General features: G+C 36.5%; 1 protein-coding gene across 1 annotated transcript; it reads left to right on the top strand.

Annotated features, from left to right (window-relative positions):
• Positions 1-5,562: 5,562 nt before the first annotated feature.
• Positions 5,563-17,262, top strand: LOC136818257 (protein FAM135A-like). The gene is given in 16 exon segments (XM_067074634.1): positions 5,563-5,773; positions 6,018-6,100; positions 6,344-6,498; positions 6,874-6,944; positions 7,071-7,648; positions 7,651-7,929; positions 8,291-8,374; positions 8,580-9,336; positions 9,629-9,688; positions 11,616-11,716; positions 12,078-12,169; positions 12,408-12,505; positions 12,758-12,909; positions 13,288-13,398; positions 13,674-13,790; positions 16,367-17,262. Coding segments are annotated over 16 exon segments (3,021 nt in total). The 5' UTR covers positions 5,563-5,696; the 3' UTR covers positions 16,573-17,262.
• The last annotated feature ends 9,754 nt before the right edge of the window (positions 17,263-27,016 follow it).

Below are 27,016 nucleotides of genomic sequence, written 5' to 3'. Positions count from 1 at the left end.
AGAAGTATACTTTGATCTTCTCGTGGGGGGGGGGGGTTGGAGGAGCTCTCAGGCTTGTTTTAAATAATTTTAAATCAAGTTATCAAATGTTTCACATTTTGTACATTATTCAACATTTTTAGTCTACTCTGTTTCAGTACATCTCTTACATCTGTTAACCCACTTATTAAAGCTATCTAGCTAAGCTCTATTGGCTGACCTTCCAGCCTCGGCTGGTTTATTACAATTAAAAAGAATAATGATAGTTAGTTAAAAGCAAGATAAAATATAGTTCCCAAGCCCCCAGACCTTACTGCATAAAAGTTAGATACCCCCAGAGATCATAGGTACCCCCTGAAATTGAAAAAAAATCCAGCCCCCAGCCTTTTTCAGGAAGATTTTGGTTGTAGCCCCCCCCTGCGGGCTGGGGGGGTTCATGCCATGTTAGAGGAATGTAAACATTGTCAATTTTTTTCTTTCCTTTAAAGAGAATGATTTAGATATTTGAACATGATATCAATGATAATTTTATGGATCTCTCCTGAAATATTTCACAAAAATTCATCAAGAGGAAAAGAAGTTATGATTAAAAGGAGTTCTTTACCTACCTTTTCTTTCCTAGGTTTCCTCACGAGAACTGGAATTTTACCTACCGTTTTTTTTACGGGAAAGAGCGGTTGCTAAAAACTAAAATCAAAACAATGGAAAACTGTTTGGACGTGTGCGCAGTCAACACTACTAAACGGTGTATTCTTTGAGTAAAAGCTATCTCCTGGAAGGGGAAACAGGCACGTCAACTGCTTCTGAATATATACCAAACATCATTGATTTAAAAAAATAAGGTCTATTGCCAGACAGTGTCCATCTGTCAATTGAACAAGTTTGAAAAAAAATTGCGATCAAACCAAATGTCTAGAATGTCTAGGCGGTTGAGTTAGGGCATGTCTCATTACCAAGTGAATATCTAATGAATATATAATTGAAAATGTGTGACACACAGATGAGAATATGTGGGTGTGCAGCGGGAAAAGAGGTCAATTGCCAGTTACCGTCAACTGCTCTAACTTGGGACTATCTGACAGAACCTCCAAAGTCATTTGGTTTGAGTTAATGAACGGTGTATTAAAAAAATACACGATTTCTCTTTTTGCACCGAGTAGGCTTTTAAATTAGAAAAAAATCTGTAGTGGAACACACGTGAATATGTCTGGAACGAAGAAGACCAAATTAGTGGCAAAACAACGGAGCGTTTGAGTGACTCGCGCGGCAAGTTACACATTCGTTATTTGTTAATGCCACCGGGCAATAGGCGGTTAGACGGCGGGCGTTCTCTAATTCTCCAATCAGCGTCTGGTCATTTTGAATGAAAACAAAAAGTTGAAAAGGGCGCGCTTATCAGTGAAACTTATCGTGACATGTTATGACAGAAAGTATGATTGATAAACTTGGTGGAGTTATCAAAACAAATTTGTTGTCAAAGAGATTTAACAGTAAGTGAAAATACAGGCCAGAATATCAACAGTCCCATGTTTCAACCAATCGTCCCAAGTTAGAGTAGTTGACGGTAGTCACAATAGCGTCCTGCCAAAATTTGTATCAAAGATTATGCTGCGAAAGCACTATATCTTTTACTTGACTCGCAAGCAAAAAAAATGCGCCACAAAACTTCTAAAGGGATATTCATGAAAAAATAACCCGGCGCTTAATGAAATTAACATTTTCAAAAACTATGAGAAATTGTATAAAATTTGAGCCATAGATGAAAAAATTTGAGCCAGGCTAACCTTGAAAACTAATTTGAAGATCAACTTCCCAAGAAAAAGATCTACGGGGGAGATGGAAATCGGTCATTTTGTCTCATTTTAAGTTTTCAAGTTTTAATTATTGTCTTGAAAACTTGGACTTGATTCAGGTAAATCTCATCCTTGTTGTTGCAAATACATCCTGTAGATGATTGATGTTGTTTTTTCTGAAAGCTTGATTTCCTAGTGTGACTAAATGCCAGACAGTATCAATTGAACAATTGCGAACAAAAATCAAATGTCTGGGGTGAGTTAGAGGGTGTCTGATAGTTACCAAGTGTATAGCTAACAAATATTTGAAAATGTGTGACACACAGGGGAGAGTGAATGTGCCCGTTCAGTGAGACAAAAGGTTCGATTTGCATAATGTAGACCGATAACGATAAAGAAAAGAGGTGAGGATTGGATATCATCGAACTAAGCAAGCTTTTTGCTGACCAAACTAATTGTATATACTCCTATTGATTCAAAAATTGTGATTTTTTGACATAGTTACCAAGTGTCTGGTCAGTATAGCCCTAACTCTTCATATAAAATTTGCATGGGAATTTACGCATATTTGAACTTTGTACCCAATGCTGCACGCAAGCACTGAAGGTAGCGCAAAAGCGAGACAAAAATCAGTTTTTTAAAGTTTGCAAAAAAAACGCCACATAGAAGATCATTCAAATTCAGTATGTGAATAGAGCGGTAAAAACTTTTCTACGATAATAAAGGGATAATGATAATCTATATTACTAAACGTAGAATTCGTATTGAGCTGTGGGGGAGCCATTATGGATTTTTGAGATGGGGGTTCGAGAGTTACGTGACCGATTGTTTGGTTGGATGGGTGGGTATTTGGTTGAAAACGAAAGCGAAAGTGGTCAGGGGAAGAGTGTGAAAATTAGCGTTTTTGTGAAGAAGTCGTTGCAGTGCAAATCTTTCGCAAATTTAAAAAACCACTTTCCCGTGGAAATAATTGATGTTTTTTGTTTTTTTGGGACCCTTGGGGCACAAGGTACCCGATGACCGCAAAAATTTCAAAATTCTCGAATTGATCATTGACAACATTAGGGGTAAAGGGACCCAATGACGTCACAGATTTGGGAAAAACTTCAAAATGCGTTATCTCGAGTTTGAAAAGGAGTTGGGAGGTCGGTGACCCCTCATTGGATCGAGAATTTTATGGAGCATAAGATGGGATGGGTTATGAGGCTTGAGTGTGACTTTGAAATTTGGCTGAATTTTTAGGCGTTTTCAGTTGATGACGTCATCAAAACAGGAAAAATGCGATATCTCAAGATTGGATAGGAGTTAGGAAATGGCTAACCCCTCATTTGATCGAAAATTTTACGTGGAATTAGCTGGGAGGGGTTAGAGTGGGTATATAGAGACTTTCAAAAATAAATATATTCAAATTGTGGCTTTATGGGTCCGATGACGTCATCAACAAAAACGGAAAAAAAACAATACAATATCTTGAGTTTGAGTAGGATTTAAGCAATGGTTGACCCCTCATTGGATCGGAAATCATCAAGAGAATCTTTTGGATAAATGACAAATTGATTTCAGTGAAGTGAAAAGTTTATTGCCCTTTCGATGACGTCACTTAGGGCCAAAATGACGTCACCAAATATGAAATATGCGGTTTTCCGAGTTTTGATCAGTGAAAAGTGGTAATATTTCGTTCTTTGGGCTTACAATATACAATTTTTACCCTCCCCCACCATCCAAAGGGCTTTTGATGTGTTCAACAACACTCTACTCTGCGGGTGCGACGCCGGGTGACGGCTAGTTGAATACTATTCACTGATGATCCGCAGCACTATCCTAAAGCTATAATCGCTTCGCATACTCTTCGCTTGAGAAAATGATTGACAGATTAAAGTTTTTCACCTGTGCGAGAGCTTGTGGGCAATCCTTAATCTTTCTAAAGCAAGAAAAAAAGATTTGCGCAGCATGTAGAATGATAAATATTATTCAAAGTTTAGTGATGGGTTTTACTTTAATTAATCTATAAATGTGTGTGAAGACTACACGGTCACACGTTTTTGGATTGGAAATAAGTGGCTTCATTTCCTATCAAAAAGTTTCAAATATATCCTCTTTCACGTGGCTTTGAAGTTTATATGCAGGCTAGTTAAACAAATTGATGAAAATCAGGTTATTGCTTTAATTTAAAAGCAATTGGATTCAAACATAATTCATTATGATTTATGAGGTATAGGTAGATAGATAAGACTTGAGTAAAATGTTGAACGCTGAATTGCTTTTTCCAAAAAGTTGATTTGAAATAAGTTTCAAATAGATGATGTCGTTTTGATAAAGATTGAAACTAAAATTTAGATTTAGCTAGATTAAAAAAAATGCAATTCCAAAAATAAAGGAACCACTAGATTCAATCCCTCGTCATGATTACAGCAAGCCTAGAAGGAGGCTCGTTCTGGATGGGAAATAAGTGGCTTAACTTTTTGTTGCCATGGAAAGGTTAGATAGAGATTCTACTCTAGCCTTTTGGGCTTTAAACTCAATTCGGGGGTCAGTACTAAAAGCTAGGACATCATGATGTTTAGTGACGTGGTGACATGCCCAATAAACTTAAAATCGTTTTAGTACCATGGGGTACTAAAATATCATAAAGGTGGTTTTTTTGAGAATTTAAAATTTTTATAGTAAATTGGTACTAAAATTAGTGATTTTTATCATTTTTTGAATCTTTATCAGAATTGTTCTTGATTTTCTTTCAGAATTTTTTTAGAAATTTTCCCAAGTTCAATTATTTTTGCATTCAGTCAAATGTCTTCAAACTTTAATCAGTTTATAAAGCAGAATTGTTTAAAAGTATCAATTTTTGCAAAAGATGAATAATGTTGCAAAATCAGCATATTTGAGAAAAATGGTTCCGAGAAGACAACATCTGTCCTGAAAAAGACCAAAATTGGGTGGTCTCTGACTCTCAATATCCCTGAGAATTTTAGTACATGGGTACTAAAATACCACTTCTCTAAAATGGGGTGGTGGTATGCAAAAAATTCTCAATAACTCATATTTTATGTCTGAGATTTTAGTACCGACCCCACCCCTGGTGAAAGGTGCTATAAAATTCAAGCGTTTGCAAGGTTGATATTGTTTTCTCAAGGTATACTAAGAATTTGAAGATATTCATCGAAACTTTTCAAGGTCGATTGACACAATTTCTAGGTTTTCAAGATACCCTATAGACACTCTGCTATCCTCAATCATGACTCCGTGGTTTGTGGATAAAGATTGAAAAATATTAAAGAGGCCTTCTCAGTTGACCCTCAATTCACATGTTCATGAACAAAGTTTTGCCAATTCATGTATTCATGCGCAAAAAAATGTTTTTAAATTCAGGTGCAAATTTTGCTTTTAATTCTTTGGGCTTTGGTTAAGCTTTTGTGATCTTATTATAGGCTAACCTTGATCTTTTATGGCCTCTTTCAAGCTGTTAAGGCCAAAATAAAAAATGTCTTGTTCCCGATAATGTTGTAACCATAGCCATTGCTATTCTGCTGTTAAACGTTTTTGCTTGAATGTAATATAGCTCATAGCTCTTTTACAGTATAAATTCATGAGTAATAATTGGAGTTAAACCATTATTGATGAAAGTACACCTGTTTACTTTAAAAAATTTTCTTTATATTTTCAAAACTATTTTTATCTATTCTTAACACCATTATCTCCCTTCTCATCTTTTCGAAAAGGAAGATGTGAAATTGATAAAAACGTGGGAGAGAAGAAAATTATATATAACCCTTTTTTTACTGTATTTAGAATCATATAAAAATAAAAGGTATACTCAGAATACTCTAAAAAAAGAATAACAATTATGGCTTGAAGTTGAAGATACAAAAACTTGTTGTAGGAAAGGAGAGTAGTGTCTATATCAGGTAGTCCTGCTTGTGTCCTTGAATGGCTGACACCCAAGTCACACACGAGGTTGCTGTTGAGCTTAATAACTTTTACAATGTTGACTTGTTTCAAAGAGGGTAAGTTTTCCCATCTCTGTTTTCCATCTATTCATTCCCAAATATTGCTTGTAGCTGTAAGAATCCTAAAATCAATATCTGCTAATATTTTGCGTAGTAATGTATTGTGGAAACGTGCTTTAGGCAACTTGGCTCTTTTCAATACTGGACACTTTTAGTCATAATTCAAGAGCACTTGTGAATCAGGTAAGGTTGAAGCACACAGTAACTTCTAATATATAAAAGATGTATTATTTTGTTTTAGGTACTATCAAGTACGTTGTCATGTGTCAGTTCCACAAAAATTAACAAAATTCGTTGAATGCGAGCTCAAAGAAGAGAAAGAAGGTAAAACAGTTTTTAATGGATTTCTTCTAGTTTCATTTTTCATCTTTTTGATTTCATTTTCAAATTCAGGCTTTTCTGTTATTATGCCCACACCATTTTCACTGATTCTGAGAATTGGTAGTACTGAAATAGTAGCATGTTTAAGTTCTCTTTTCTCCAGTTTTGTTACCAATAGCAACTTGAAATCTATATTTTTTAGTGTTAGCACAGGTACCTGACTATAATAATTTTTGTAAATTTCAGGTTCCAAACAAGCACCCTGTCTCTTCAAAGCTTTTGTTGATAAACATTCTCCAATTGGTATTTCTCGTACTTTTGAAGTATATTACAAACATGAAGATGTCCTCATCAAAGATAATTTCATCTTCAAAGTTCATCTCCTCCTTGACGGAAGCAAGGTTAGTCTTCATAATGGATTTAATAATAGATTCTCCTGTTAGACATACATATTACAATGATTAACTCATTTCTCACTTTAAAGTGAGAACACTGTTATGGTATAATTGATCTCTTTGGTCTCTTTAGCTTTTATCTTTGATATAGACAGGCTGTATGTCTTTTGAGACCTGCGTTACTCACTCTTTATAAATTCAGCGCTTTACAGATTTAAATAACTACTACCTTTGTTTGATCTTGTTGTTATACATATATGGCCGGTGCGAATTCTAATAAAGTAAGATTTTTATACCATACTTTAGAAAATTTGTTAGGAGAGTTAAAAAAATTAATAAAACGACCAAATTGTTATAAAAACACGCCAATCTTCTTAATAGCTTGAATCCTTGTTACCGCAAAAGTTGGAGCTGAACATCGATTTGTATTTCACCGAATGCTCGCGAAGATAGTAAGTTCTCTTCACATGTTTTGTTGTCAAGCATAACGATTATACAGTCAATTAAATTTATTGATTCAATATGCAAAAATATTGCAGGCAGTAAAGTTCTGATCTCATTTTCGATTTCTTTTTCAGTCCCGCAACGCCAAAATCACTCGAGAAAGTAAGCTCGCAAGTATTGGACATCAATTTAACTTTCGGAAAATCGTTCCACTCCTCACGCCCTATTTTGTTTGATTATTTTCATTTGGGTGCTCTGAACGTCACCACTCATTCATGCATTACTTCCGTACGCCAACCATGGCTAGCTTCGTTGAAAGCACAACATCCTATCTGGAGTGGAAAAACCGGAAACGTTCGAAGCTTCAGTTATAATGCTTTGTTTGGAAAAAGTAACGGGCTGAATCCTAACCATGAGGTAGATATTCGCCAGAAAGGAACCGCTTCTTTTCTGCATCGGAAAATCTGCTTACAGCTATTACGCTTATATGAACAACTTTTAGCTTTTTATCACAAATGTATTTACTTTTTACCGGACTACGCACAAATGAGATTGAGCAAAGTAGACATACAGGCCAAGCTAGATGTTTTGAACAACGAGTTTGACCGCTTATCTAGAGCTGACGAACTATATTTACGAATGGGAGATGATATGTATTTATTAAGCACGGAATTGTCTTTATTGTGGATGCAATTTCTCGAACAGTTCACATTTGACGACTTTTAAGACAAAGACTAGCAGCCGAGCACCATGAAGGTCGCGTGCAACATATGCGAGAAGCATTCTTCACTGAAGATCACGCTTGGCTTTCATTGTGTACCTCGCACGAATTAAGCGCAACTCAACAGACTCGGATGGGTAATTTATTGAAGAACTCTCTATATTTCCAACTGATACCACCACTAGATCTAGCATGCGCAACCCTTGATGGAGACAACACGACAATGCCTATCATATTCGAAGATAAATATATCCCTGGAAAGTCAGAAGAAGGTTGGTAAAGCTTCTTGAAATGGTTTCGAAAAGTTTCGAATGCTTATCATTATTTCAAAATGCTTATGTCTATAGGCCATTTCATGTTCCTTACCTTCAGTGCGGGAGGTCCGAGATCAATTCTCACAGGGATACTACGTTTCGTAATATTAAATTGTCCTATAGTAGGATCCGTTCCCTAATGAGGAGGGTTCATATCGTCAATCAGGACTAATTGTGCTTCCCATTGGTTGGACACAAAAGCCTTCAAACTTCAAACGTTTTCCTGATTACTTATCATTTCGAACGTGAAATGACATAGGGTCTCGCTGGGTCTCGCATTTTCAAATTTATAAAATCTTTCTTTTATGTTTTTGCTTAGATGTTGAGAAAGAGAAGAGCTCAATGACGGTACAAGAAGCCATTGTGGGTGACGATTTTGTTGATATGACTGTCAGTGTTGAAGGTAGGGTGTTTTTTTTACTTTTGCAATGTTGCATTGTTTTCTTTCAACTTTTTGTCTGTCGATTGGTAGTGTGAAGGTTTCGATCCACAGACTTGCACCGCAATGGACTGTGTTTGAATCCCAATTACTCCGAGGCAGAGTGTTAGGGAAACATTGGTGATAGACTCTCTACCTTCACACATTTTGTCACTTTTTCCACTTTCAGAGAACATGAACAACTTGTCGGTCATCGAAACTTCATCAACATCATCTTCTTCCGATGATGAAAGTGAAAGTGAAGACATACAATCACCAGTCATTTCCGAAGAAGATTTCAACATACGAAGAAGCACCATGCTCAAAAAATATTCCAATAGTATCAGTGAAGAATGGGATATGTCTAAAGATAAGATACGCAAATCTCTACATTTATCACCTGAGACAGATCTCACTGGTCCTGATTACTGTGAAACACCCGCAGCCCCTGACGAGAAAGATAACCAACAACAACCAGAAAAGACTGTCAAAGAGGAACCAAATCCATCCAAAGATGAACCGCTAAAAAATCCGAAACTAAACAGCGTACGACGGAAAACACCCTCCAGCAGTGCAGATAACAGTCCATCTCAAAAACAAAAACTTCTCCTTGATCCTCCTAGGACTCCAACCAAATCAAAGAACAAAGAGACAGCCGTGTTCTATACTAGAATTGATGGCGCGGAAAAGAATTTGACGGCTTCTCAAGGATCAAATGATCCAGTCGTTTTGGAAGATCTTGAAGTGCCCGATGAAACGACACAAGGAGCTAGCGCTGCTCAAAATAACGGAACAGTCATCAACGGCCCTCCTTCACCCTCGGATCAACACAAACCTAAATTGTGGAGTTGTTTCCCAGCTATAAAGACAGGCTCTAAGAGAAACTCTTACAAAATGGTGACACAGTCGCCACCCTACATGCCGGTCTCCAGGGAAAATACTTCAAGGTTTGTTGATAGTTTTGATTTGTTTTGAGAAGCATCATTTCACAGGCTGTAGTCATTGTGGCCTTTTGTTTTAAAGGTTTTGGAAATGATTCATTTTATACTAACTCAGAATTAACTTATTACACATTAGTTGAATCATCTTTCATCTTTCATGAGCTTTTCAATAAGTATTTACGAGTGCATTGATTGCATGGCTCATAATCTGTTAAAGCATAGGTTCGCTAGAAATCAAATTGCACTCGAATCTCCATTTCATTTGCACCTAACACATTAAATTTCATTTCACATCCAGATTTCAGCGTGCCAGAGAAAGTTTACTCAATTCTTTTAACTTCCACGGACACAAATACGGGTATGTTTACACTTAAGGGGGTAGTCATATGAGATTTTGAAAATTGGTGAAAAATTTATCAATTTCGGGATTTAGGGCTTTTTAGGATCCTTTATCCTTCCTGAACATACCCTGAAAATTTCAAGACCGTAGCATAAATATCTGCCGATATATTGGGTTTCTTATGAGCCCTGCTATACAATTTTCTCCTTAGCAACGGGAAATCGCATCCGTTGCTAGGGCCTCATTTCCGTATGGCTGTTCTAAACATAGCATCATGACATACCAAATGAAAGCTCTTTTTACGCCCTTTTTGGGCGTCTAAGTCAATACCGCCTTTTTTCCCCGGGATTTCTTAATATGACGTAATTAAAGATGGTAACCGAAGAAGTGGTATTTTCAAAAACATTCACATTTTGGAGGCAGTCAGCTGTGTTTTTGACATGGAAACTGAGCTTATGTAGTTTTGGATTGAATTATGATATTATTGAATGTTTCATTTCATTTCTCACATCTGGGAAAGCTTTGGAAGCCTATATTTTGAGTGAAAGCAACAATTTGATTCTGCGAACTGATGTTTTCGAACAGTAAAACTTGTACATCGAAAAAAACTTTTCAAAGTGATGGACTATAGACTTTCAATAAAGTTTGAAGCAAGGAACCAAACACATTCAATGATGTATCCATTATGAGTCTTAAATCCAGTGGAAATCTAGTCTTTGATGAATCATGGCACTCATGGCGCCAGAGGCGATCCTGGAAAATTGAGTAAAACTATGCATGATTGACGTTCAACCTGAAGACACGTTTCCCTAAGATCAACACTGAAATTCAACTTTAAATGATATAAACAGATTTGAGAGAGCACAAGGATGATATATTTTGTTGGCAATATGTTTTTTGATGAGAAAATGCACTTTTATTGACTTAAAGCCATGTTTACGCGTTGTACGCAGAGTTGACGCAAAATACTTGGAGATTCCCGGAGCACGTGGAAGGCCATTTTTTTCAAAAAACTTGGACTATTTTAGTATTTCCAGTACCTTTTCAACATTAAAAGTTATGTGTCAATCCATTTTGGTCAACCACAGTAAAAATTTTGTAAAACGGTCTATGTATCGCAGAAAAAATTGAGAAAAAACCTCTATTTTCAACTTTCTGCGCCGTTTTCTCAAAACACGTTTTAGGGGTTTTCGCGCACCTTGTCAGCCTTTCTCAGGATTGAGAAAAGCTATTGACTTGAAATTTTCAGGGTAGTTTTCCATTATGGTAAGCCTCAGGATGAATGAAGCAGTTTTTTCAAAAAAATCATTTTTTGACTTTTAAACTGAAAAAGTACAAATTTTAGGTTCCAGACCCCCTGGCTTGAAATTTTGAAAAATTTTTCCACTCATTCTGGAGACTTTCATAATATTAACCTTCACCAGAAAAAAATTTTTGAATAGCTTTCTTAGCTTTTCCTAAAAAGGTGACACAATATTTTTATAGCTTTTACCCCCTGGACGATATTACCCCCGTCTTTGCTATTTTTAGAATTTTTTTTTAATTTTTCATATCCTTTATAGTTGTGCTACAATTGTGGAAAGTTTCATTGAAAAATATTTACTACTTCACAAGATATAACAAAAAGTTTAAAAAATGACATTTCAAATTTCTCATATGACTACCCCCTTAACATGTAATGGGTTCGCTATCAAAATGTTTCTCATTCTCATTCTGCATTGAAATCCACCCAACTATTTAGAGTGACATTTCTGCATGCATGAATTTTTTACTAGAAAGAAAAGAATTAGTTTCAACCTTAACTGGTACTTTTAGAATCGAATCGTTTCATTCTTCCTGACCGCTTGTAAAGAAATGGTATAGGTATCTTTTGTCCCATAATAATAGCCACATCAATTCGCATGACTTTAAAGAACAACCATTTCTTAAACCTCTTCTCCTTTAGTTTGTTTTCGGAGGTAGCGAGTGTGACACCGTACTTCAGTGAGCGGATTGTGGCTACCACCGAAAATGTTCATCTTATTGTTTGTGTTCACGGATTGGATGGTAAGCAATACAGTATTCAATCCTCTAATACATCTTCCATGTACTACCCCATATCGTTCAAAAAAGCTCTCAAACTCTTCTACTATTAGCAATTGTAGAGGACTTTTTCTCTAGGAGACAGGAAATATTAGCTCTAAATTTATTACTTCATGCACTGCCTCGTTTTCGTTCATTCTTTTTACTCTCTACGTTTATAGGCCTTTTCATAATTGAATGCCAAAGGAAAATCAAAACTTGACTTTATTGAAAAACGTTTCACTTTTATTCTTCGCGAGATATAACTATCATGGCAATTTTCTGAAAACGAGGCAGTTTTTGTTTGTGACGTAAGGTCTATTATAAACTAATTTTTATTTTTTAGGAAACAGTGGTGATCTGCGTCTTGTGAAATGTTATTTAGAAATGGCTCTTCCGAGAGCGAATTTGGATTTCTTGATGTCTGAAGTCAACCAGGTACCGTTTTCTAACAACTTGATTCTAATAGTGTCGAATCTTTATCAAATAGCAAGGTTGCTATCAAATATAATCAAATAATACGAAAAAACCAAAGTTAAGTGGATCGATTATTTTTCTAGTACTGTACTGACTCAGCTCTAGTTTAAACTGTAAAGTACTTCTTTTTCAATCTTTCTTACATTCATAACACTGAGCGTCTTATGAAGAATTGATTCACTCATTTTCTTCATCTCAGGAGGATACATTCAATGATATAGATGAAATGACTGGTCGCTTAGTTCGTGAAATATTAAGTTACATACAAGACCAACGTCTAGATGTCGCTAGAATCAGGTAACCATCAAATATCAATAATATACCTCCTCAGGCTAAGTATGACAAGAATTTAAAAAGTACCCAGACACTACTAAATTTATTGATTTGGAATTAGCAATTAAAAAAATATATATACATCTTTCTTTATAATTTCTGATTGACTAGTTGGACAAAACCTACTATTCTCCGAATTCGTCCGAAGCTCGTTTGTTTGATCCAGTTTGTCCACTTTCGCCCCATCAGTTAAAAAACTGGTTCAATCTTTTGTAGCTTTGTTGGTCACTCCCTTGGCAATATCATCATTCGGAACGCTGTAGTTCATTCTTCACTTTTTCAATATCGTAACAAATTACACACGTTTCTTTCATTGTCTGGACCTCACCTGGGTATGCAGTTCCATACAAGTAATTTGGTGAGCACAGGTATGTACGTCCTTCCTATTATCCTTACTAAAGGGGTTTGTGGAAGTGTGGCGCTTCCGCAGTTTTTTTTCGTTGACGTTGGCGGACGAAGACTTGATTTACGGCTAATTTAGCGTTCGAGGCTTTATCCAGCGTTTGTTCTTCCATTTCATTCATTTCATTGAACTTTATTTCCATTTCATTAATTTTTTGTATCTTCTCTTCCTAGCTTTTTAATAGAAAGCAAACGTGTAACCTCTAGATCTTCTGATTTTATCAATTCAAGAAAGCTGTGTAGGCCAAATTTCAAACGGTTGAGGCTTCTAACAAACGATATTTGCTCAAGAATAGTTGTATTTTTATCACCATAAAGTCGAAATTGTGATTTTTATCTTTTAGGTATGTGGTTGATACAAAAATGGAAGAAGGCTGGCTCCTTGGTCCAATTAGCGTTAAACGATTCCACTGATCCTAGAGAAACTTTCATGTACAGACTAAGCTTAACTAATGGTAAGTAAGCCCATCAAAGGAGACTGTTTTATCTTCAACAGATTGACAACAGCTTTATAACTAAGCTCTTTCCAATAATAAAAATGTGTTAGAAATGGCTTCTTATTATCTTTGTTGGATTGATAGCATACATGTAAAGTCTCCATCTGAAAGAAAGATGATTGGTGATTAAGTCGAAAGCATTTTAAAGTTCTTTCGGATGGGTGAAGCTTTCTGCCTGGCTTGACCTTGTCATCGGAACTATCTTTACAAAATGTTGTTCTATTATTCTTTAGGATTTCAATATTTCAAGAACGTGCTTCTAGTGAGCTCAGTACAAGACCACTACGTACCCTTCCACTCAGCACGTGTGGAGATGAGCAAACAGGCGGTCAAAGATAATTCAGAGGGTGGTAAGAAATTTTTGCGTTCTATACATTGTTCTTCTGTTATTAAGCTTAAACCTTTGTTTTAATGCTAAAGATTGGAAGGGAAGTTTAAAGAAGTTTAGAGGAGTTCATAAGAAGTTTAGAGGAGTTCATAAGAAGTTTGCTCTATTTATGAAATTAACACTGGAAGACTCTTTATGAAAAGGTCTATTCTTGTCCAATCCAAATTTTTTAGAGTGAAGGATTTTAGGATTCCCCGTTTTTTGGACCTACCCCGGTGGAGGTCCTATAAATTAACCTGTGTTTGTTCGTCCGTTCGTCTGTTACCAACTTTTCTCAGGATTGAATCATAGGAATCTTCTGATTTTTGGTACAAAGGTGCAAAATGGTGGTGGCCAAAATGTGACGGAGCCCGATTTTCGAAAATAATTTTTTTTGGGCAAATTTGGGCCAAAAACGGCTAAAAAACGGGTTTTTTGGACTTTGTGAAAAATTGGATCATTAATTTTTCTGATTTTTTGCATGAAAGTAGGGTACCATCATAGGTAAAAGATGGCTCAAGCAGATTTTTGCAAAAAAATTTTGTTGGCTCAAAAAAAAGCATGTTATCTATAAGAATCACTATAAAAGCATACATCAATGTTCTTAGTCAAATTACCCAATTTTTTTATGAGATAGATGTTTTTTTACCTCATGAGGGCTTACTTTTAGAGAGTATGTGTGTTTAGACATGAAATTTTGGTTGCTTAGCGTATTCTTATAGAAAAACTGGCCAAATTCGATATGTTTATAAGCACATTATCAATTACTTAGGTATTAGTTTTTCTCGAGATTGGCTCTTTCATTCTTTATGATTTTTTGCACAAAGATGCATAACTACCGGGTGACCCACGAAAAAGTTCGGACGGTTTTCGTTGGCTAGGGTCTGAAATAAAAGTAATATAAACTTAATCTTTTTTTTATAGATAGAGGATGCTCTAACTTAAACTTTGAGCTATTACTTTTTAAATTTGGTTCAGCGGTTCTTCATTTGTGAGCTTTTAAAGTCAAAATTCAATTATCGGAAAGTGCAAAAACACGTCAAAAATGAGATATCAAATTATAATTGTTTTTTTTATCTTTAACATTGTGTTTTTCGAGTGTGCTGATGTTTTAAGACCTCGTTGATTAGTGTTGTAGTTAATTAAAGTCTGTAAAATAATAAATTAACAACGAAGTAGATTTATATAAATTTATTCTAAATATTTTTATCAAAAATATTTTGCAAATAGGCAAAATTTGCATCTTTATGAAAATGTCGCGTCTTATGAAAGAACAGAGAGTGGGGTTGCCTGGAATATGCTAGAAATGTATTGGTGGTTTCTTTTTCTGAAATAACTGTTTATAACGATTTAACGACCTTGCTTGATTGATGATAATAAAACATTTGATACCTTTTTTGACGTAATTTCGCTCTTTCCGAAAAGTGAATTTGACTTTAAAAGCTCTAAAGTAGGAACGTGGGTCATTTTAAAATAATAGCTCAAACTTTAAGTTAGAATATCTACTTTCTACATATTAAAATTTCAAGCACTTTGAGACATTTGTTCGGCCTCGAGACGCCGAAAACTGTCCGAACTTTTTCGTGGGTCACCCGGTATAAACCCTCGAATGTGACGGAGCCCGATTTTCGAAAAAAAATGTTTTTGGGCAAATTTGGCCCAAAAAAACGGCTAAAAAAAGGGTTTATTGGACTTTGTGAAATGTTGGATCATTGTTTTTTTCTGGTTTTTTTGCATGAAAGTAGGTAAAAGATGGTTCAAGCAGATTTTTGTAAAACAATAATTTTCAGCTCAAAAAACGCATCTTTATTTATAAGAATAAGAATCACTATTAATAAGCATACATCAATGTTCTTAGCCAAAGTACTAAATTTTTTGATGAGATAGATGTTTTTTTTGCTCACGAAGTCTTGAATATGAAAGATTATTTCAAGAGCATGAAATTTTGGTTTCGAAACGTTTTTTTATATGAAACAAACGACTAATTTTAATAGATCGTCACTATTTGTGTTCTGAATGATTGTTTAACGGTCATGCTCACATAGATATCAATTATATTTGTTAAATGCATAACCAGGTAGGTCCATAAAAGTATCACTTGTTAGTAGCGACTTTGTTAGTGTGTGCCGTGTCTTTTGTAGTGGAGAGGGCTAGTTCTTTATTTGTCTTGATTGGTTAGCCTGAAAACCATCGCATTTCTCAAAATATAGATATGTTTGAACCCAAAAACAGTTTCAACCCTTTTTCACCGTCAAGGTGGTTATACCTCATGCCATATACTGTCTGGACTATGATCCTGACTGACAAAGAACGACGGTTAATTAGGCCTTCACTGTCTTTGATTTTGTATATCGAAACTACGGTTTATTTCATATCGTTTCAGTTACTCATCCAACCTCAAAATCGTAAATACTTAAACTCGCTGGTGTGTCCCTTTGAGAGGAAAGGGGAAAAGGTTGAAAATGATATTTTATTTACAAGAGTGAAACTCTTCTTAAACCTCAACAACTTCCGTTACTATGTTAAATGTCTGAAAGTATATTTTCTAATGATCAATAGGTCGAGTATACAAAGAGATGCTGGACAACATCATGGGTACACTTATGATACAAGAAGAAATCAACATCGTCAAATACAGCGTCTACCACCCAATGGCGTCTTCCGCCAATACTTTTATCGGTCGTGCCGCCCATATAGCTATGTTGGACTCTGAACTGTTCCTTGAAAAATTCATCCTGGTCACGGCTAATAAATATTTTGCTTAAATTATAATTGCTTGTTTTTGATGTTATGGTTTCTATTCCTTACCTAAACAATGAAGAGTGATTTTCAGCAGTTTTTTTTGACACTTTGTTATTCCGTTCACTTTTATATTTAGCAACTTGAAACTGTCTCATGCAGGAAACCTTCAAGGTTTTTTTGTTTTGTTTTACTAATTAAGAAACGACGAATCAAGTTTAAAAGTTGAAGAGCTGAAGTCTCAGAATATATATATTTTTGTTAAAATTCTTGCATCAATTTAAGTCCTCATGACTCGTGAAACTCTTGCAATATTAAATTTCTTTTAACTTTAATTTTATATACATTTTTAGACTAGTAGTGTAAAATAAAGCAATTAATTAATGGGTTCTCTTTTTATAGATTTCGTTCAGTAATATTTTTATTTTCAAATTTTCATTATGACTCCCCCTGTGAGTGAGTACTGGGCAAATTTAAAAATTCAATCATCAAAACAATTTTAAATTCAATTGATGGATTTTTAGAGATTATTGGGAATGCCCAAATAAAGATATCAAAAACTTTTCTAGCGTGTTCAGGATATTAAATGTTATTTAAATTATTATTTTTTGTTCATTTTAGTTTTACCAATTTTTTTAAAAGTAATAAAAATGGTATTTTTATGTCATATAATTAATTTTATAATTTATACAGTAAATACACAAAAAAGAACTTTATATGATTCGATTTGTTCTTGAATTTGTCCACGTACAAGTTAATTGAGACATGAGCGATAATAAAAAGGTCATGTACTCAAATAAATATGGCTATATCCCTACACTTTAAATGTAAAGGTTTTTTCGAAGACCTAAATTTTTATCCGCATAAACGGTGATTTTCAGATCGACGTGCTCCTCAGCCTCACGAATATTGAATACAAATTGAATACAATGTATAGTTTTCATAGGTTCAGGTTTGGAAAGTAAAAATATCAGGGTACTAATAATCTTGATTTTTGATAGTAGTGTAAATATGATAGTTCTACTCCAGCATGCTCAAAGTGAGTGACTCATGCTGTGAAAAACGACTCAATGTGTGAAAAATGACTCAATGTGTGAAAAACGACTCAATGTGTGAAAAACGACTCAATGTGTGAAAAACCGTTGTTACTAAAAGAGGTAACGAGTGGTAACGAGTGGTAACGAGTGGTAACGATGTGGTAACGAGTGGTAACGAGGTGGTAACGAGGTGGTAACGAGTGGTAACGATGTGGTAACGAGGTAACGAGTGGTAACCAGTTGAAAACGGTGGCCCTAAGTCTCCAAATTTGAATTTCTCGATTCTGGTGGTTTTGCAACAGATGCTGATGGCTCTTGAGGTTCTGCAGCAGGACCTGGCAGATCTGGTGAATGTGCAGTAGGAATTGGAGATTTAGGCGAATGCTATAGTGGAGTTGATGGATCTGGTGAATGTGATGGTAAACTTGGTTGTTTGGGTGAATGAAATGGTGGAATTGATGGTTCTGGTGAATGTGAATCAAAGATTGATGGTTCTGGAGGTTCTGCATTAGGAGTTGGCGATTCTGGGGAATGTGCATCAGGAGTTGGTGATTCTGGTGAATGTGCAGCAGGAGTTATTGGTTCTGGTGAATGCAATGGTGGAGTTGGTGGTTCTGGCGAATGCAATGGTGGAGTTGGTGGTTCTGGTGAATGTACACCAGGAGTTGGTGGTTCTGATGAATGTACAGCAGGAGTTGATGGTTCTGGTGAATGCAATGGTGGAGTTGGTGGTTCTGGTGAATGTGCAGCAGGAGTTGGTGGTTCTGGTGAATGCAATGGTGGAGTTGGTGGTTCTGGTGAATGCAATGGTGGAGTTGGTGGTTCTGGTGAATGTACACCAGGAGTTGGTGGTTCTGGTGAATGTACAGCAGGAGTTGGTGGTTCTGGTGAATGTAAAGCAGGAGTTGGTGCTTCTGGTGAATGTACAGCAGGAGTTGGTGCTTCTGGTGAATGTACAGCAGGAGTTGGTGCTTCTGGTGAATGCAATGGTGGAGTTGGTGGTTTTGGTGAATGTGCAGCAGGAGTTGGTGGTTCTGGTGAATGCAATGGTGGAGTTGGTGGTTCTGGTGAATGCAATGGTGGAGTTGGTGGTTCTGGTGAATGTACAGCAGGAGTTGGTGGTTCTGGTGAATGTACAGCAGGAGTTGGTGCTTCTGGTGAATGTACAGCAGGAGTTGGTGCTTCTGGTGAACGTACAGCAGGAGTTGGTGGTTCTGGTGAAGTCAATGGTGGAATTGGTGGTTCTGGTGAATGTGCAGCAGGAGTTGGTGGTTCTGGTGAATGTGATAAGGGAGTTGATTGTTCTGGTAAATGTACAGCAGGAGTTGGTGGTGCTGGTTAATTTAATGCTGGCGTTGATGGTTCTGGTGAATGTGATAGTGGCGTTAATCGTTTAGGCGAATACAATGCCGGTGTTGATGGATCTGGTGAATGCAATGGTGGAGTTGGTGGTTCTGGTGAATGTGCATCAGGAGTTGGTGATTCTGTTGAATGTGCAGCAGGAGTTGGTGGTTCTGGTGAATGCAATGGTGGAGTTGGTGGTTCTGGTGAATGCAATGGTGGAGTTGGTGGTTCTGGTGAATGTGCAGCAGGAGTTGGTGGTTCTGGTGAATGTGCAGCAGGAGTTGGTGGTTCTGGTGAATGTGCAGCAGGAGTTGGTGGTTCTGGTGAATGCAATGGTGGAGTTGGTGGTTCTGGTGAATGTACACCAGGAGTTGGTGGTTCTGGTGAATGTGCAGCAGGAGTTGGTGGTTCTGATGAATCCAATGGTGGAGTTGTTGATTTTGGTGAATATGCATCAGGAGTCGATTGTTCTGGTGAATGTACAGCAGGAGTTAGTGGTTCTGGTGAATGGGATAGTGGAGTTGATGATTCTGGTGAATATAATGCTGATGTTGATGGATCTGGTGAATGCAATGGTGGGGATGGTCATTCTCGTAAATGCAATGGTGGGGAGGATGGGGACAGTGAATGTGATGGAGTTTATGATTCTGGTGAATGTGCATTAGGAGTTAATGGATCTGGTGAATGCAATGGTGGAGTTAATGGTTCTGGAGAATGTGATGGTGAAGTTAATGGTTCTGGTAAATGTACATTATTAATTGATGACCTTGAGCTTACTCTTAGGTTCCAAATAAACGCCCCCTCGTTAATTTTCCGAAAATTGTCTGACACTGCATGACCTCTTTGTTATTTTATACACTTTTGTCCATTTGACCAAGAATCTTTCCCATCCCTCACTCTAGTGGAAATATTCCTAAAACAAAGTCCCATTTGATTGACGTCATTTGGCAAAATGGTCAAACCATTGAAAAATTGGATGCTCTTTCAATCCCAATCCCATTTGAAACATTAAACTTTTTTAGATTTTTTTAAAGCTTTCCTTGGTATTGTTTTTACTTTGATGTTTCTTCTTGTTTCAACATTTTCCTTCTGAGTCATTAGGTGTGTTCATTAAGAGTTCTTTTAGAGGATATGAGAATTTCAAATTGCAGTGACCCAATAATCTTTTGGATAAACTTTTTATTCAGTTTATTTCAAATAATTATTTCATCTCTACCGTACCCTTCATATTCCCTTTTCCTAGTTACTGAAAAATGGCTTTTGAATAAAATTTTATGTTCAGTTTACGTGGAAACATGAAAAATATGATTAACTGATAATATGAAATTCTCCGGAATTCAAGTACGATATGATATGGTTAAGGCATTGTTGTTGCTTCCCTACAAAAAATGTTCAGGAGGCTATGGCCTTTTTTTATACATATTTATTTTGTTAGATATTTTATACGATAACATATGTTTTATTTTCTGAAGTTTTCTTAACTACGTTATTTTTAGGGTGAAAAAGTTTCCTCGAATTCTAGCTTTGCAAATTTCGATTTTTATTGATAGAAATTTTCATTTCAAAATTGAATATTGCGGTAATTCTCTCAAAGATATGCTTATATTTTTATATTTTGTTTAAAAAGAAACCTGAAAGATATTTTACTTGTGTTAAAATTTTTTGTCACTGTATTCAAACATCTAATCAAAACGCTGTAGTTGGTTTAAAGAATGTTGTTGAATTGATGTTAAAAAACGCAACTTCACGCAAAGCATTGAACAGTACTTATAATCGTTATGTAATCGCCATTAGAGCTCATTTAATCTAGATAGTTTCACATTGAGCGATCATTAACTAGCAAAAAATATCAGATTAACCATAAATGTATTTTCATTTCATGAATAACATCTCAATAACAATTTATCAGAATATGAACTCCTGCTGCGAATTCACCACAACCATCAACTCCACTATCACATTCACCAGAACCATCAATTCCACCATCCCATTCACCAGAACCATCAACTCCAATATCACATTCATCAGAACCACCAACTCCACCATTGCATTCACCAGATCCATCAACACCGTCATTGTATTCGCCTAAACGATTAACTCCGCTATCACATTCACCAGAACCACCAACTCCACCATTGCATTCACCAGAACCACCAACTCCTGCTGCACATTCACCAAAACCACCAACTCCACCATTGCATTCACCAGAACCACCAACTCCTGCTGTACATTCACCAGAACCACCAACTACTGGTGTACATTAACCAGAACCACCAACTCCACCATTGCATTCACCAGAACCACCAACTCCTGCTGCACATTCACCAGAACCACCAACTCAACCATTGCATTCACCAGAACCACCAACTCCTGCTGCACATTCACCAGAACCACCAACTCCTGCTGCACATTCACCAAAACAACCAACTCCACCATTGCATTCGCCAGAACCACCAACTCCTGCTGCACATTCACCAGAATCACCAACTCCTGCTGTACATTCAACAGAACCACCAACTCCTGCTTTACATTCACCAGAACCACCAACTCCTGCTGTATATTCACCAGAAGCACCAACTCCTGCTGTACATTCACCAGAACCACCAACTCCACCATTGCATTCACCAGAACCACCAACTCCTGCTGCACATTCACCAAAACCACCAACTCAACCATTGCATTCACCAGAACCACCAACTCCTGCTGTACATTCACCAGAAGCACCAACTCCTGCTGTACATTCACCAGAAGCACCAACTCCTGCTGTACATTCACCAGAAGCACCAACTCCTGCTGTACATTCACCAGAACCACCAACTCCTGCTGTACATTCACCAGAACCACCAACTCCACCATTGCATTCACCAGAACCACCAACTCCACCATTGCATTCACCAGAACCACCAACTCCTGCTGCACATTCACCAAAACCACCAACTCCACCATTGCATTCACCAGAAGCACCAACTCCTGCTGTACATTCACCAGAAGCACCAACTCCTGCTGTACATTCACCAGAAGCACCAACTCCTGCTTTACATTCACCAGAACCACCAACTCCTGCTGTACATTCACCAGAACCACCAACTCCTGGTGTACATTCACCAGAACCACCACCACTCCACCATTACATTCACCAGAACCACCAACTCCACCATTGCATTCACCAGAACCACCAACTCCTGCTGCACATTCACCAGAACCACCAACTCCACCATTGCATTCACCAGAACCATCAACTCCTGCTGTACATTCATCAGAACCACCAACTCCTGGTGTACATTCACCAGAACCACCAACTCCACCATTGCATTCGCCAGAACCACCAACTCCACCATTGCATTCACCAGAACCAATAACTCCTGCTGCACATTCACCAGAATCACCAACTCCTGATGCACATTCCCCAGAATCGCCAACTCCTAATGCAGAACCTCCAGAACCATCAATCTTTGATTCACATTCACCAGAACCATCAATTCCACCATTTCATTCACCCAAACAACCAAGTTTACCATCACATTCACCAGATCCATCAACTCCACTATAGCATTCGCCTAAATCTCCAATTCCTACTGCACATTCACCAGATCTGCCAGGTCCTGCTGCAGAACCTCAAGAGCCATAAGCATCTGTTGCAAAACCACCAGAATCGAGAAATTCAAATTTGGAGACTTAGGGCCACCGTTTTCAACTGGTTACCACTCGTTACCTCGTTACCACATCGTTACCACTCGTTACCACCTCGTTACCACCTCGTTACCACTCGTTACCACATCGTTACCACTCGTTACCACTCGTTACCACTCGTTACCTCTTTTAGTAACAACGGTGAAAAACGACTCAATGTGTGAAAAACGACTCAATATGTGAAAAACGACTCAATGTGTGAAAAACGACTCAATGCGTGAAAAACGACTCAATGTGTGAAAAACGACTCAATGTGTGAAAAACGACTCAATGCGTGAAAAACGACTCAATGTGTGAGAAAATAATGCTGAAAATGTGTGAAATCAAATATTCCAAACAAGACAAGTGTGAAAAACGACTCAATGTGTGAAAAATAATGCTGAAATTTTGCTCCCACAAACCTAATTTAAGCTATGGGTAAATATTCTGTCCTTTTCATTAACGAGAAAAATGAGCTTCGTTCGAGTTTGTTCTAAGATCTGGAATACTTGGTTCACTACTAGAGGATTTCTTTACTCCCTTGGATTTATATTTTTTACGCTATCTCTCTGTTAAACAATGGCAACACCAAATCAAAAAAGAAGTTTATCCTGTTCAGATGCTCCAAAGAAGAAACGGTGTTTCAAGAGCAGAATTTCAAGTTGGAAGAATGACCGAACCTTAAATTTCAATGTCGAAAACTACTTTGATCAAGAAGAGGAATTCTTTATCATAACTCAAAAACTTAGTGGGCAACATACCAACTCGATCATTTTCTCTCCTGACAAAGCTGATCTTCTCATCGCTAATGTCACTGGTTATCTTTTGGAATGGAAACGAAAGAAGTTCAAAAATGAAATGCAAAACGTGTTTTTTAAGATCATGCGAGAAAAAGTCTTGCAAGTGCGGCGAGAAATGTGTGAAGGATGTTTGGAGGACTACCCAAGTCAACTTCATCACTACTGTCTCACAACGGAGACTAAGCAATTTGTAGAAGATGCATTTTCGAATCTCCTTAAAGTGGTCGATGAAGAGGAAGCCAACGAAATTTGCAACAAGACGCTACAGATGAATGGTGAAATCAAATATTCCAAACAAGAACTCTTAGTTGATGAACAATGGGTCAGAAATTTGAAACAATTAATTTTAAAATATTTAAATTGTTAAATTATTTTATTACTCATAATATACCGTTACATAAAATTAGAAAAGAAATAAATAAAGCTATAAATGAAATAATCAAATTGTTGTCTTTACATCTGTATTGATCTCTTATAGAAAAATGAATGTCATCAATATAATAAATCAGCGTGTTAATATAATCCACGTGTTCGATTTTCTTTTGTTGGGTACAGTTCTTTACACCTTTTGCTTTCTTTGATTGAATTGAGACCAGTCTCTTTTTATCTTTGTAGTGAGCGTGATGGTACATTGAGTACATCTTCGCTTTTAACTTGATAATACTCTCATTCAGCAAAGCCTTAAAATAACTCACTTTCGTCTTACTTACATTAAGGCAGCTGAGCTTGACGAAAACCTCAAATAACTTCAATAAAATACCTTGAAGACTTTCAAAAAGCGAACGTTCCCAAATTCATTCTTTACAATTAAAAATAAGACGTCATTGTTTTCTTTAATCTGAATTACTGATGCCTTGGTCATTTTTTTATTACAATACTCCATTTCATTTATATTTATACATTTCTTCTAGCTTTTGTTAGTGCTAACATCCTTGTCCTGTTACTTTTATTCTTAAACAACGTAGCTGAAACTTAAAGCATCATATATATTATCATGATGTTTCAGTAACCCTACCTTACGCTAAATGCTTGACCTCGGGTGAAATGATTGACCCAAAGAATAAAAGAAATAAAATACAAGTATAATCTAATCAGAGAGCAATATATTCAGAGCTTTAATGAAAATACAAGTGTCCATTACAGAGATCGATTCGTTTCATTCTTTCATTTCATCATTTGAAAATTGAATTATTTGTCGATGAATCAAAAACCGACGTTTTTCAATGGCAAAATCCAATGCTTCCTCAAAGTCCATATCTTCTTCGTCTCTAACTCTTTGCAAAGTTTGCATGATGGCTTTATGAGTTATATTCTTTTTCATTGCCCGGAGAAAAAGGATCTTGTATTTATAAATTTCATTAATTGATAAACCAGTCTCTTCGCATTCGTTGAACATGGTCTCCCAGATATTTATCGTCTCTTCATCACCTTGAGATTGTTCACTGTCATCAGAATCTTCATCATTGGACATTGACTCACTGTCTGGATGATCCTCATCTTCTTCATCTTCAGATTCTTCAGGGTGGGCTTTTGCAACATGGCGATTGTAGTTGCTTTTTGTGGAAAAGGTCTTTTCGCAATCGTCACATTCGTACATCGTCGCCCTTGGTTTTAAACATTATGAAGAAATGGAATCTTTTCTTGCCAATTTATAGGTCAAATGCAAGAGGAATCCGATAAAGGGTTTCTCTTTAGGATCTTGGATTCTTCTTCTTCAATTGAATACGCTCATGTCTTTTTTTTCTTTTCTTTACAATCGATTTTGGGACTAAGCTAGCTTGATCGTATTCTACATTTCCTAGTCTATTTTATTAATTATTTTGGGATTATTACCTAGTTTTTGTTTGGGATTACCTTATCCCTATTAAAGATTACCTAATCCCTCTTTGGGATTACCTAATCTATGGCAATCCTTTTTGAGATCACCTAATCCATGTTTAAGATTACCTAATCTTTAATTGGGATTATACTGAATCCATGTTAATATGTTTTGGAGATCACCTAATCCCTGTTTAAGATTACCTAATCCTTCACTTAATCTCTGTTTGGGATTACCTAATCTCTGTTTGGGTTTACCTAATTCAAGCTAATCCTTATCTCAGATCACCTAACCCCTATCATAAGATTTCCTAACCCCTCTTTGTAATTACCTGATTCAAGTAAATCTTTTAGAGATCACCCAATCCCTTTATTACTAGATTACCTAATCCCTCTTTGGGACCAACTAATCCTCATTTGAGATTATATAATCCCTTGGTTTTTTTCTTCCAATTCACATCAATAACTGAAATCGCTGGGCGGGGAACGCCTCCGGCGTTCCTTTTTAACAAAAGGAAAACCTTTGGTAAGTGGTGGTACAGGGAACGCCGGAGGCGTTCCCCGCCCAGCGATTTCAGTTATTGATGTGAATTGGAAGAAAAAATCCAAGGGATTATATAATCTCAAATGAGGATTAGTTGGTCCCAAAGAGGGATTAGGTAATCTAGTAATAAAGGGATTGGGTGATCTCTAAAAGATTTACTTGAATCAGGTAATTACAAAGAGGGGTTAGGAAATCTTATGATAGGGGTTAGGTGATCTGAGATAAGGATTAGCTTGAATTAGGTAAACCCAAACAGAGATTAGGTAATCCCAAACAGAGATTAAGTGAAGGATTAGGTAATCTTAAACAGGGATTAGGTGATCTCCAAAACATATTAACATGGATTCAGTATAATCCCAATCAAAGATTAGGTAATCTTAAACATGGATTAGGTGATCTCAAAAAGGATTGCCATAGATTAGGTAATCCCAAAGAGGGATTAGGTAATCTTTAATAGGGATAAGGTAATCCCAAACAAAAACTAGGTAATAATCCCAAAATAATTAATAAAATAGACTAGGAAATGTAGAATACGATCAAGCTAGCTTAGTCCCAAAATCGATTGTAAAGAAAAGAAAAAAAAGACATGAGCGTATTCAATTGAAGAAGAAGAATCCAAGATCCTAAAGAGAAACCCTTTATCGGATTCCTCTTGCATTTGACCTATAAATTGGCAAGAAAAGATTCCATTTCTTCATAATGTTTAAAACCAAGGGCGACGATGTACGAATGTGACGATTGCGAAAAGACCTTTTCCACAAAAAGCAACTACAATCGCCATGTTGCAAAAGCCCACCCTGAAGCATCTGAAGATGAAGAAGATGAGGATCATCCAGACAGTGAGTCAATGTCCAATGATGAAGATTCTGATGACAGTGAACAATCTCAAGGTGATGAAGAGACGATAAATATCTGGGAGACCATGTTCAACGAATGCGAAGAGACTGGTTTATCAATTAATGAAATTTATAAATACAAGATCCTTTTTCTCCGGGCAATGAAAAAGAATATAACTCATAAAGCCATCATGCAAACTTTGCAAAGAGTTAGAGACGAAGAAGATATGGACTTTGAGGAAGCATTGGATTTTGCCATTGAAAAACGTCGGTTTTTGATTCATCGACAAATAATTCAATTTTCAAATGATGAATGAAAGAATGAAACGAATCGATCTCTGTAATGGACACTTGTATTTTCATTAAAGCTCTGAATATATTGCTCTCTGATTAGATTATACTTGTATTTTATTTCTTTTATT

The sequence above is a fragment of the Clytia hemisphaerica genome, unplaced genomic scaffold (genome assembly GCF_902728285.1).
Source record: "Clytia hemisphaerica strain Z4C2 unplaced genomic scaffold, Clytia hemisphaerica genome assembly, whole genome shotgun sequence".
Classification (NCBI taxonomy): domain Eukaryota; kingdom Metazoa; phylum Cnidaria; class Hydrozoa; order Leptothecata; family Clytiidae; genus Clytia; species Clytia hemisphaerica.
Note: the sequence above shows the minus strand (reverse complement) of the source record. Positions and strands in the feature narration are given on the sequence as shown.